Below are 13188 nucleotides of genomic sequence, written 5' to 3' on the forward strand. Positions count from 1 at the left end.
AAGATTTGACACAACCAATCCAAAGCACATTTATTGACATCCACTAAAGTGTTTTCCTTCCCCAGGCACCAGCTCTAGTGGATGAAGTCATGGACGATGTAGAGGGGCATTGTCCCGTCCCGTAGCATTAAATGCTGCGGGACAGATAGGATGTCATCAGCAGCCTGACTAGGCAATGGACAGGGACGACACAGAAGGGCATTGTCCCATCCCATAGCATTGAATGCTACGGAGTGGGACTTTGCAGGCTGGCACGGAGGCGCACGGCGACAGGATCTACGGAGCCTTCAGAGCAAGTGGGCACACCTTGTCCTCCGTAATGATGGTTTGGGTTAGATATTAGGATGAGCAGAGGTTTTCTGTTTGGACCCATATGTAAGTTCACCTCCTCCATACTATATAAAGGGATGAGGACCCCGTTTGTATGGGAGGAGATCAAGTCTAGAAACCAGCTAGAACATCATTTGCAATCAACTGAGATCCTCTATAACATACAAGACGTAGGGCTATTATCTTCTGAGATGCCCGAACCTATATAACTCCCTGTGTCCCCGAGTTCACCGTCTACACACACATCTAGTTCCTGAAATACTGTTCACGCACCCAATGTCTAGCATACCCTAGAATCATTATCAGGGATTAACCCTCGACATTTGGCAGCCAGGTAGGGGTGCCCATTTCGTTGTTTTAGGAAGTTTGAAAAAACATGACCAGGGCAACCATGGTTCAATCTGTGGCAATCGCTAAGTCCCGTGCCGAGGACCCCGACTGCCGCGAGGTGTTCGTCATGGGGTTCCACCCGGATGAACCCAGTGTGCTCTAAGCATGTGACACCGAGTTGGAGTCCGAGAGCTCCAAGACCCAACATGAAGTCTGCATGGCGGACCATGCAGCTGGGGGTGCTGGAGGGCCCCACACCTCAAACACCAGTGGTGAACCCCTGGCTTTACACCCAAAGGGAAACCAACCTGGCACCGAACAGGAAGGTGCTTCAAGACAACCCCCACATCCCCATCATCATCTTGAGGAGCCCCTATACAGGGCGCAGTCTACGGTGGCATCGTCACCTAGGCCATCACGCTGCCCAAACATCGGGGCCCCCCACCTCGCGACTTATTGCCGCTCCATGCTCAACGTCTCAACTAAAAGACCATGTTGCCAGCGCAAAACTAACAGACCCTGCTGGTCCTCCTCAGCCACCCACTGGTACCTGTACCAGACGGCTCACCTGTGGCACCATGGCTGTGTGATCTCGTCCTCCTGGTCGAGATCGCCCGACCCCAGACCACTTCAACATGCACTGCGCCCATCGCAAGGTCCAGCGAGGGTTATGGTCGCCAAGGGTCATGGCAAGGCCCACGGTGGAATAGGTGTTGTCCTCCCCAAACCACACGGAGTACCCATGTACCACTACCATGTCATGACAACCAACCCTCCGACCTGCGCAACTCTCTGCACCAACGTGACCTCCGTGGCATGATCCAGAGCCAGGTGACCACTAGAGAGTTGGAGGGCAAGGCTCGGCGGGAGCAGGAAAGGGGCAACCATCTCTACCACACACTTTCCCCCTGAGGAAGGCATCAGACGGCTCCACCCCATCGTTGGGACCCTGAGACCGCCGTCTCTCCCCCCGGGCGTATGCTACCGCCCAACAACGAGTGGCTTCCTGTTACGGGACAAGGTGTAACGCCCTATCCGCCATGTTATGGGAAGTGCACTGGCCGGACAATATCTGGCCGGTCCCAGCCGAGAAGTATGACGGCTCGACTAACCCGGAAGAGTTCCTGCAGATATACACCACCATGGTGCAGGCTGTGGGAGGCTATGGGAAGGTCATGGCCAACTACTTCCCTACTACCTTGACCGGTTTCGCCTAGTCTTGGTTGATGAACCTCCTTCGTGGGTCAGTTCACTCCTTTGAGGACATGTGCGACCAATTCATCACCAACTTCCAAGGGACCTATGCCTAACCAGGGGTTGAGGATGACCTATATCAGGTCTGATAGTGACAAGGTGAGTCATTGCGAGACTTCATCTAGCATTTCACTGAATGCCAGAACACCATTCGAAGGATTACGGAAGAATCCGTGATCATAGCGTTCAAGTGTAGGGTCAAAGACTAGAAAATGGTGGAGAAGCTGGCCACCTAGGTAATCCGAAGCACAACTGAGCTCATCGAGCTCACGAATAAGTGCGCGTAGGCTACCGAGGCCCAAGAGTGATAGATCGATGCCAGGTTGCGACCTGCGTCCAACCGACCCACCCCTTCCAAAGAGGTTGACCGGAAGGACAAGAAGAGCAAACGCAAGGCCTGACCTCCCGAGGCCTTGGCGGTAGAGAAAATCGGCCTAACACACCAGCGCTTGAATAAGAAAGACGGGAAAAAGGGTCTGGGTTACTGCCTGATCCACCGTACAGACACCCACGACCTGAACAAGTGCAAGGTCGTGTGAAGCATTATCCACCAGGAGCTTGGAGAGCACAAGCACAAGCATGACGATGATGATAGGGATAGGGTCGCCCCTGACTAATCGGCACTGGGATACCAGTAGGCCGATCACATGGTTCATCACACCTTCAGAGGCACCGCGACATATTCCTCTGATAGGGAATACAAGTTGGTGGTCCAGGAGGTGTGGGCAACCGCATCAAACCCGAGCTCGTGCTTGAAGTGGTCGGACGTCCCGCTCACTTTCAGCCACGCTTACCACCCTGCGTGTTTCAAACGCCCTAGTCGCTACTCCATTGTGGTTGAATCCATGGTGCAAAACATCCGCCTGGGCCGCGGACTCGTCGATGGAGGAAGCTCGATCAACCTCCACTTCGCCGATGCACTAGAAGCCCTGCAGATTTCGAGAAGCTCAATTAAGCCATCTCCACCTTTCTTCATGATCACCCTGAGCTCCTCAGCCAAGTCTCTGGGGCAAATTGAGCTACCCGTCACCTTCGGCTCACCGGATGACTTTAGAACCGAAATGCATATAATGTGATCCTCAGATGACCAGTGATGGCCCAGTTTATGGCCATTACCCACTATGTATACCAGACGATCAAAATCCCTAGGGCAATAGGGGCCATCACCGCTGCTGGCAACACCAAAATAGCCCTACACTGCGATAAGAGGAGACTCGACATGGTTGAACTGACTCCCGGGTCGCAACCTGTAACCGCTGAACCCAACAGGCGACTAGTAAAGGTCCATGTCATCGCCAGCCCAGACGATCGGCTCGAGACAGTGAGTCTGGACAACACCGATTCGACCAAGTCGGTCCAGATAGGGACCGCGCTGGACGCCCCAAATAGGAACTCATGCTCATCACCTTCCTCCGTGTGAACACGAACATCTTTTTATGGAGTCCGTCTGATATACCTAGAGTCACCAGGGATGTGATCGAGCACAAGTTGTCTAAACGACTAGATGCATGACTAGTAAAGCAAAAGGCGACTCGGTTCACGACTGACCGGAAGGAAGCACTTCATCAGGAGATCAATAAGCTCCTGGAAGCAGGATTCATCTGGGAGGTGCAATACACAGAATGGCTGGCTAACCCAGTCATGGTCTGGAAGCACAATGGTAAGTGGAGAATGTGCGTCGACTTCACCGACCCTAACAAGGCATGGCCAAAAGATCTTTTCCCACTTCCCCAAATCGATTAGCTAGTTGACTCAACTACCGGCAGCGATCTGTTATGTTCCTTAAATCCTCAATCAGGGTACCATCAGATTAGTATGTATAGGGAAGATTTATTGTTGGTGTATAGAGTGAAGGGTACCCTAGCTAACAGGCCCCGCCAAGGACTTTATGACTAGAAGTGTATATTTCTCAAAAACTGGTCGATCGTGCGACCAAGATATGGCTCTAGCGACTAGTATAACGCCTACGTGACCAGTCTCCCTACACCATCACATAAAACCGTGACCAGCACCATTGGTCGCAGAGCTAGATTTGACACAAATTGTCCAAAGCACATTTATTAATATCCACTCAAGTGTTTTCCTTCCCCAGGTACCAGCTCCAATGGATGAAGTTATGGATGGCGTAGAGGGGCATTGTCCCATCCCGTATCACTAAATGTTGTGGGGCGGAACGTTGCAGACTAGCACAGCGCTGCACGACGGATGGGACATCATATGTAGCCCGACCAGGCAAGTGGATGGGGACGGCGGAGAAGGGCATTGTCCCGTCCCATATCAATGAATGCTGCAGAGTGGGACTTTGTAGGCTAGCATAGCAGCGCATGGCAACAGGATATATAGAGCCTTCAAAGCAAGTGGGCATGCCTTGTCCTCCGTAATGATGGTTTGGGTTAGATATTAGGATGAGCAGAGGTTTCTATTTGGACCCCCATGTAAGTTCTCCTCCTCCCTACTATATAAAGGGATGAGGATCCTATTTGTATGGGAGAGAGATCAAGTCTAGCAACCAGCTAGAACATCATCTGTAATCAACTGAGATCCTCCATAACACATAGAACGTAGGGCTATTATCCTCAGGAAGGCCCGAACCTGTATAACTCCATGTGTCCCTGAGTTCACCGTCTACACACATCCCGTTCCCGAAACACTGTTCACATACCCACTATCCAATATACCCCGAAATTATTATCAGGGATTAACCCTCGATAGCTTGCATGAATGAAACACAATCGTTAGTATGAGCTGATTTATCATATATCATCCCTTTCCCCTGTAGCCTCCCCTCATGACGAGATATATGTACACAAATTGGTTTCAGATCCATGTAATCGACACAGAAATCAATGGAATCATCGGTTTCTGGACCTTCGATAATGCAACCTTCTAGCTGAAATTGGTTATGAACATATTTCTTCAGAACCCCGATGAAACTCTTGAAAGGGTACATTTGATGCAGAACCATAGTGCTAAGAATTTGTATTTCTTTCACAATGTGAACAATGAGATGGACCATGATATCAAAAAAGATGGAGGGAAACACATCTCAAGCCAGCATATAGTATAGACAACATCTTTCTGCAACTTATCTAGTTTCAATGGATTGATGACATTTTGTGAAATTGCTTGAAGATGAACACAACTTTATGATTGGATCTTAGACTTTGTTTGACAGAATGCCACTAATTACAACTGGAAGCATCTGTGTTCTCATTATATGGCAATCATAAGACTTTAGGATAACTAATTTCAAATCTTTCATAGAGACTAGACTCTTTATGTTGGCGAAGTAACCGGACGAAACTTTGACTCCATGCAAGCAAGCACACCATTTGATTTCCAATTCCTTGCTCAAAGGTAGCAAGCTTTGTGAATGTATCCAGGTCTATGTGATGTAGCTCCTTCATGATATTCATATCTTCCAACTCCATCTGTGCTTAGAGTGTATCTTTTATTTTACCAGCTATGTCCAGCAAGACACCAATCAAGCTGACACACACATTCTTCTCTACGTACATGACATTGATTGCTTGTCCAACCTCCAAGTTAGGCCAATAAGGTAAGTCCCAAAATATTGATCTTTTCCCCACATAGGAGCCTTATCATGGGAACTCGGAATATTTGTATATCCTGGTTCCTTTCTAAGGATAACTTTAATACCCTTTACCATTTCAAATACATGTTTCCCATTGCGGTTCTTTAGAGTTTAACCAGCCTCTTTTGTCCTGTCAAAATCTCTCTTATTGTTGCGGTACAGGTGACCTGGGTGAAGAAACCTATGGTAATGCATGTAAATCATTTTTTGGTTATTCTTCAACTACCGTCTCGCTGTCTCATCTGAGCACTGGACACATGTATTGAAGCCTTTTTCAGTCTGGCCCGATAGGTTACCAAAGGCTGATCAATCTTGCATTGTTACGAACAACAATGAGTATAGGGTGAAGTTCTCTCGTTTGTACTCATCCTATACATGTACACCATCATTCCATATTATTTGAAGATCTTAAACCAATGGTTTGAGGTACATATCAATATTGTTGATAGGTGGTTTCGGCCCTAGGATCAACAATGGCATCATAATGTATGACTGCTTCATACACATCCAATGAGAAAGGTTGCAGATATATAGTCACGGGCCAAGTGCTATGACAACTGATCATGTTGCTAAAAGGATTCATCCCATCTGTACTCAACACAAACCTTACCTGCAAAGTTCTTGTATTTTTTTATCGATGTTGCTTTATTGCATATAATCAGCAGGGTAACTAAGCATTCCATCATTCTTATGCTCTTCATTGTGCTACCGTATTAATTTGACATGCTTTTTGTTCACAAACAATCGCTTCAAATGGAGGATTATAGGAAAATATCAGACCACCTTAGTGGGGGATCTTTTCTTCTTACGCTTCACCCCCACATCATCGCTATCGATATCATCATTGTTTTGCTTGTACCATGATGCTTTGCACACCGGACACACATCCAATTATGCAAACTCTTTGTGATACAATATGCAGCCGTTTGAACATACATGCATTTTCTGAACTTTCAATCCTAATTAATTGGCAGATGACCTTCTTGGCTTGGTATGTGGTTTTAGGCAACATGCTTCTCTCAGAAAGCATGTCCCCCCAAGAGACGTAATAACTCTATGAAGTTCTTATTTGACTAACAATTGCTTGCCTTCAAGTACAGTAGTGTCAACAAGGTATGCGGCTTATTGTGCTTATCCTTGCAGCTTGGGAACAATGGTGTGTTCTTGTCCTATATCATACGCTGAAATTTTTGAAGCTGTCTTTCATTACCTAAGTCCCTCTCCCCATCACGCAATATCTGATCTAGATAATCTTCATCGTTGTCAACCAGTGTATCCTCGACCACCAGCATATCATTGTCTTCATCAACCGGCATGTCGTTATCTCTGTCTTCTTCAACAATGTGTTACCTTTCATGTACTGATCATCTTCACAGTGCTTGGACCAACATGTATAGCCAAACTTGAAACCCTATCGAAGAAAGTATGCATGGATATACTCTACAGTAGAAAACTGCTTATCATTCTTGAAAACAATACATGTACAACATATATACTCCTCTATCCTAACTCTTTGGGCCATGACGATCTACATCGTACATTCATCTTCGGTCACTCTACAATTTTATGGTTATTATAATATTTATTAATTATTTCAAATCCTTTGAATTAATAAACATACAATCTATCAAAGTCTAGAGCAAATTAATCTCAGCAATCAGACAACAACATATGCGTTCATTTACTAATCGATTACCTCGCATTTTGATTGGTCCATATTTGAAAGCTCATCTCCTTCTAGCACTTGGCCCAAGCCGGAGGAGCCACCTACTAAATGCTATCATGTTTGTTTCGTTGAGCGGTTAGAGGTACCATCTCTAAAAACTTGCATTATTATTTATTAATAGACACACATCATGGAACTATGAAATGACTATTCAACCCTTTTCTATGAAATGACTCGAGGAAATTCATTGGATTAATAAAAAGCCACATGAAAAATCATAATTAAAAAAGGCAATATATATTAACTAGATCATCTAAATCTTCAATTGGAGCTAGATTTTGATCTACGTAATTCATACACATCTACAAGGATGTATAATTACAATTTATTCCCTAAATTATAACTTAATTGGAGCTCTAGCTCCTAAAAAGTTATATCGTCATGGAATCACTAATATTTAACACCTACAGCAATCTAGCAACTAAATCCAACTATAAATAAAATGTAGATCAAGTTAATAACCTTGGAGCACATTGGGCATGTGGATTCCTCCTAATTTAAAAGCCTACAAGCATAGTATCACAAACATGGCTACCACCGAGCAAAAACAGAGCTCATGTCTATGTTCTACTCGGGCTCAGGCAGGTGAGATCGTACGCCTTTACATACATTAAACTTATCAATATCAGCTCGTTACACGATTCCAAAGTGATAAAGAGTATCATTGCCGGTTCACAAGGGATTAATGATTGATCCTCCTGTTGGCACTTATGAAGCGGCAGTGATATTTTATCGCTGTCGGTTCTTGCCAAACCGCTAGTGATAGGGGGACAAGGAAGGGGGTTCTTAGAGTAGTTAAAAATTGTGAACACTTGGCTACAATCCCTGGAACCTAGTTTCAACAATTTCTTAAACCTGATTACAACTTGTGAAACCCATATTAACAATTTTGAAACTTAGTTCAACAATTTCTTAAAACACGTCAATAAGTTTCTGGTCATTGATAAATAGACAATTAAGAATCATTTAAATTCACTAGTTAGCAGTAACATAAGAAATACCATGCATGCATGTTACCATGCACGAAAAGCTAGACAGGCTTCACACAAACTTGGACAAGTATACTAAGGAATAGTAATCATACAGTCAAGTGAATTCATCATTACTACAGAAGACCATATAAGTAGCGCCCTATCAGTATCGGTTCAACAGTAATCGGCACAGAAGACATACCAGTGCCAGTTATTAAATTCCCATGTATGAACAACGACTGAGGAGCCATAAACCGGCACTGATAGTGACTGTATCAGCGTTGGTTATAGACACGAACCGGCACATTAAAAAATTAAATGCCCAAATAATTTGTAGTTGAAAACTTTTTAATTTGAGGTCATTTAAATGCCTAAATAATTATAATAAAGTTACAGAAGTGGTCGATGATAACTCACATTAAAAAATTCATAACTTTTTCACACGAAGTCGGATGGAGAAAACTTTATATGGAAATTGTAGAACTCGACAAGATGTATAACTTTTTAGTTGGCAATTTTTTTACTTGAGGTCATTAGATGTCCAAATAGCCATTCAAATGTTCAGTTAGAAGATGTCAAAAGGATTTATTGTGCTACTATATTCATAAACGGATGATAGCTATGAGGTCTTGAGTTCGAGTTTTAGTTTCCGCATGCGAGTGAATATTACATGACTAGCGAATGTTGGGTGTGTTGGTCACGAATTTTTTTAAAATTTTTTTCAGTCCAAAAAACGTGGAATTGAGATCGGGACTATCAATGCCGGTTGATGGCTCAAACCGGCACTGATAGTGATTTTCAATGTCGGTTTCATACTCGGCACTGACTATCAGTATCGAGTAATAATATCAGTTTAAAATCGTCATTGATGTGAATTTAAACTGATACTGATGAAGATTTTTATAGCGACGCATATGCAAATTCTCTACTGTTACTGAGTTTTTACTTCCAACATTCGCCGCGTTTGCTCCCACAGTTCAACGTTACCAACGACATTGTTGACCGAGGTAGTCGTGCGGGGTTGGTGCGCATGCGTCATTTTACTTTTCACGCAACCGCCCTGCCTTCAAACCCCTATTTATAGACACATGCACTAACCCACACATGTCAAGCTCACATACTAACACTCGCTGATTAACAAGCTAATTAGTGGGAAAAACACACGCACTCTCGACAATCATCATCAGTTGACGATCGATGATGGTGGTGATGGTAGAGATCACGCGGCGCGCGGTGCTGAGGCCCCCGCCGTCGTTGGCGAGCGGCGGCGGCAGGAAGGTCCCGCTCACCGCCTTCGACCACGCCTCCACTGACGGCTACATCCCGGCCGTCTTCGCCTGGGACGCGCTGGCCGCGCCGGATAACGACGCGGTGGTGGACGGGCTCCTCGTGGCCGTCGCTAAGTACCCGCATCTCGCGGGGAGGATGGACGTCGATGGCAGCGGCAGGAAGCGCTTCCACCTCAACGACGCCGGGGTGCTCGTCGTCGAGGCAACCGCCGACGCGGACCTCGCCGACGCGCTGGCGCACGACGTGCCCGCGCACATCAACGAGCTGTACCCAAATGCTGATAAGGTAACTAATACGAGGAGTGCTTTTGTGCTGGTTGCTACACGTACGAAGGAAATGGTTTCACGTAACTTGTGGGCACAGTGAGTCAGTGACTAATGGAGAGACTTGCATGGGTTTGATGCACCCGTGCATGCGTGCGTAGCATCTCTCGAACGATCACCAGTCTGTTACTGTTAAATTTGCAGTAATTTTTTCTGGATTTTTTCGAAATTTGAAGAGCAAGATTATGAGTTGTGACATGCATGAATTTTTTGTGATGCAGGAACGTGCCGACGAGCCGCTGTTCCAGGTGCAGCTCACGCGGTTCAAGTGCGGCGGGTTGGTGATCGGCACCGCGTGCCAGCACCTTGTAGCCGACGGGCAGTCCATGAGCTTCTTCTTCAACGCGTGGGCCATCGCCACGCGCACCGGCCCGGCGATCCTCTCGTCTCCCTTCACTGACCGTGCGGCCATCGCCGTACCCCGCAGCCAGCCGGAGCCCAAGTTCGACCACCGGAACATCGAGTTTAGGGGAGAGCAGAGCCCGAGCCACTCCTACGCCGTACTCCCCATGGACAGGATCAAGAACCTCTCCGTACACTTCTCGGAGGAGTTCGTGGCCGGGCTCAAGGCCCGCGTCAGCGGGCGGTGCAGCACATTCCAGTGCCTCCTTGCGCACGCGTGGAAGAAGGTCACGGCGGCGCGGGACCTCGTGCTGGACGACTTCACGCATGTCAGAGTCGCCGTGAACTGCAGGAGTCGCGCCAACCCTCCCGTGCCAATGGACTTCTTCGGCAACATGGTGCTGTGGGCGTTCCCGCGGATGCGTGTCCGGGACCTGCTTTCCTCGAGCTACGCCTCGGTGGTCGGCGTCATCCGCGATGCCGTAGCACGCGTCGATGCGGACTACATCCAGTCATTCGTCGACTTTGGGGAGCTGGCGGAACGCGCCGGGGAGGAGCTGGCGTCCACGGCGGCGACGCCGGGCACGGCGTTCTGCCCGGACCTTGAGGTGGACAGCTGGCTTGGCTTCAAGTTCCACAACCTCGACTTTGGCGGTGGGCCGCCGTGCGCGTTCCTGCCGCCGGATCTGCCCATCGAGGGGCTCATGATCTTCGTGCCGTCGTGCTCTGCCAAGGGCGGCGTCGACCTCTTCATGGCGCTCGACGAAGAGCGGGTCGATGCCTTCAAGCAGATCTGCTACTCCATGGACTAATAGGTCACGCCGAAGTATATATGTTTGCACAACAATACAAACATGACGTGTATGCATGGTATATATGCAACAACCAAGTTAGCAATACTGCAGGGATGTCTACGTGCATACGTGTACATTTCGTATTACATGTACATGTATGACTCGAGTCTATGATGTATAGTAGTTGTCTACGGATCAACTGATGTCACATGTGTTGTGTACTTGTCTAAGCCGACGAGATCGAAATAGTATACATATTACTATTCCCAATGGTAAGTACTAAATGTGTGTCTCTTTTTACAATGAAATACTAAATGTTTGTCATGTGCTATGTTTGTTATACTTTTAAAACTTTGACTTTTATATACATTTGTAAGAGTACATATGATGACCAAATGAAATTCATCTTATTTAACCTGTCTTGCGCGGTATTTTTTCTATATATATTTCATATTATTTACTTGTATATTTTTGTAAAAATGATACTCAAAGTCTTCATTTGTTAGAGATCATGGAGGGTCGACAAGGGTGAATATTTGTCATTTCGTAATGATACATACATACACGTGTTTTTAGTACAACTAAAGGCATATTCGGGTTAGATGAAATTTAGATCCAAATCTCCACAACTTAGTTCAAATTATGTCCGAACTAAGTTCCTAAATCATAACACTTCCTGGAGGAAATCCCCTCATCCGAACATGGGGGCAAATGTATACTTGTCTATGGTCGTAAATCCTAACTGCTGTAAAATGAACATATAAGCACGCAATGTTACATGATATATTACCATGAGCTTCATTCATCGGCGTATGAAAAGAAGAAATTGTGAGGAAAAATGATTCAGGTATTGAATCGCAAAGCGGAATTGATCTTATATTCTTTAGTTTTTGCTTCGGAAGGAAATTCGTATGTATAGGGCACAAAACTTTCTCTCGATTATTCTCCTTCACGTATAGTATATATAAATACTTCTTTAGCTAGTATATATAAATATATCTATATATATAAATAAAAACGTGCGCGGGGCCGATGTGACGCGATGCAACGAGGCTGTTTACCCGTGGACTTGGCTTGCGTGACGAAACGTCCCATTCCAAGTGGAGGTAGGTGGCGGGATCGAGACATGCTGCTGCATGACAACACGGTCATGGTCCGTGTCTTCAACGGCGTTGGAAGAAGAGGTGCCACGCCTCGGTTTTTCACACGACAGATCCTCTAGCGTATCATTAGTCATTGGATTATCTGGTGTATCATTAGTGGTTAAGCTCTCTGAAACATCATCGTTAGGATAATTTAAATTGAGATAGGTAAAATTATAAGAATAGGTATCTGTCGGTATGTTCCCTTATCGACACTTTCCGTAATGACTTTGGTAGTAAGATTAGAGACCTATTAGTACACGAACAATGCGTCTGGGCCTATCGACATTTCGTGACATTCCTTGTATCAAAAGGTCCTATGTTCCGCAGACGATATTTAAAAAAAAATCATAATTTTTTTAATATGATCTTGGATGGATATGATTTTTAGATGAAAATTATATCGCTTCACGAGACCTACAACTTTCTAGTTGAACACTTTTCCATTTGAATCTGTTTAAATACGAAAAGGTGGTTAGAATTTCTAGAACTAGTTTTTTAATCTGAAATTTATAACCATTTTTTGAATATATAAACAGATTTAAATGGAAAAGTGTTAAACTAGAATATTGTATTTCTCATCGAGAGCTATAATTTTCATATAAAGATCATCTACTTCTGAGATCATATTAAAAAGTTATAATTTTTTTTTAATATCACTTGCGAGACATATGACCTATCGGCACACGGAGTGCCGACAAATCTCTTGGCACACTGCCACGTAGGATGTCGGCATGTGAAGTGCCGATAGGTACTAGTCAGCATTTTGCATGCCGGTAGGTGCATATTCTTAGAATTTTGTAAATTCGATTATTATTTTTATAATTTTCAAAAAATACTATTATTGGAAAAAAATCCCAATAGAAGGAAACTATGTTGTTCATTGGTCTATCCATTACCAAAGCAGAATCAATATTTTGCTGTGTTTTTTCTTTAACTAACTAGATTCTCTAACCATATACTCAATGTGATACGGTCACAGTGTTGATAAATCTTTAACCACATATATTATAATCTGATTATAAATCTTAAAAGTGTAGCGTTTGCTATGCCTATTCAGGAAATGGAGGGAGGTTGTGTGAATGTGACAT

The 13188-nt window shown here is 45.1% G+C and overlaps 1 protein-coding gene across 1 annotated transcript; it reads left to right on the plus strand.

The window, feature by feature from the left end:
• Nucleotides 1-9324: 9324 nt before the first annotated feature.
• Nucleotides 9325-11279, plus strand: LOC133908102 (tryptamine hydroxycinnamoyltransferase 2-like). Its single transcript, XM_062350229.1, has 2 exons — nt 9325-9781; nt 10041-11279. Exons 1-2 carry the CDS (start codon nt 9404-9406, stop codon nt 10971-10973), a joined length of 1311 nt encoding a protein of 436 aa, XP_062206213.1. The 5' UTR covers nt 9325-9403; the 3' UTR covers nt 10974-11279.
• Nucleotides 11280-13188: the final 1909 nt, after the last annotated feature.

This window comes from Phragmites australis, chromosome 24 (genome assembly GCF_958298935.1).
Source record: "Phragmites australis chromosome 24, lpPhrAust1.1, whole genome shotgun sequence".
Classification (NCBI taxonomy): Eukaryota; Viridiplantae; Streptophyta; class Magnoliopsida; order Poales; family Poaceae; genus Phragmites; species Phragmites australis.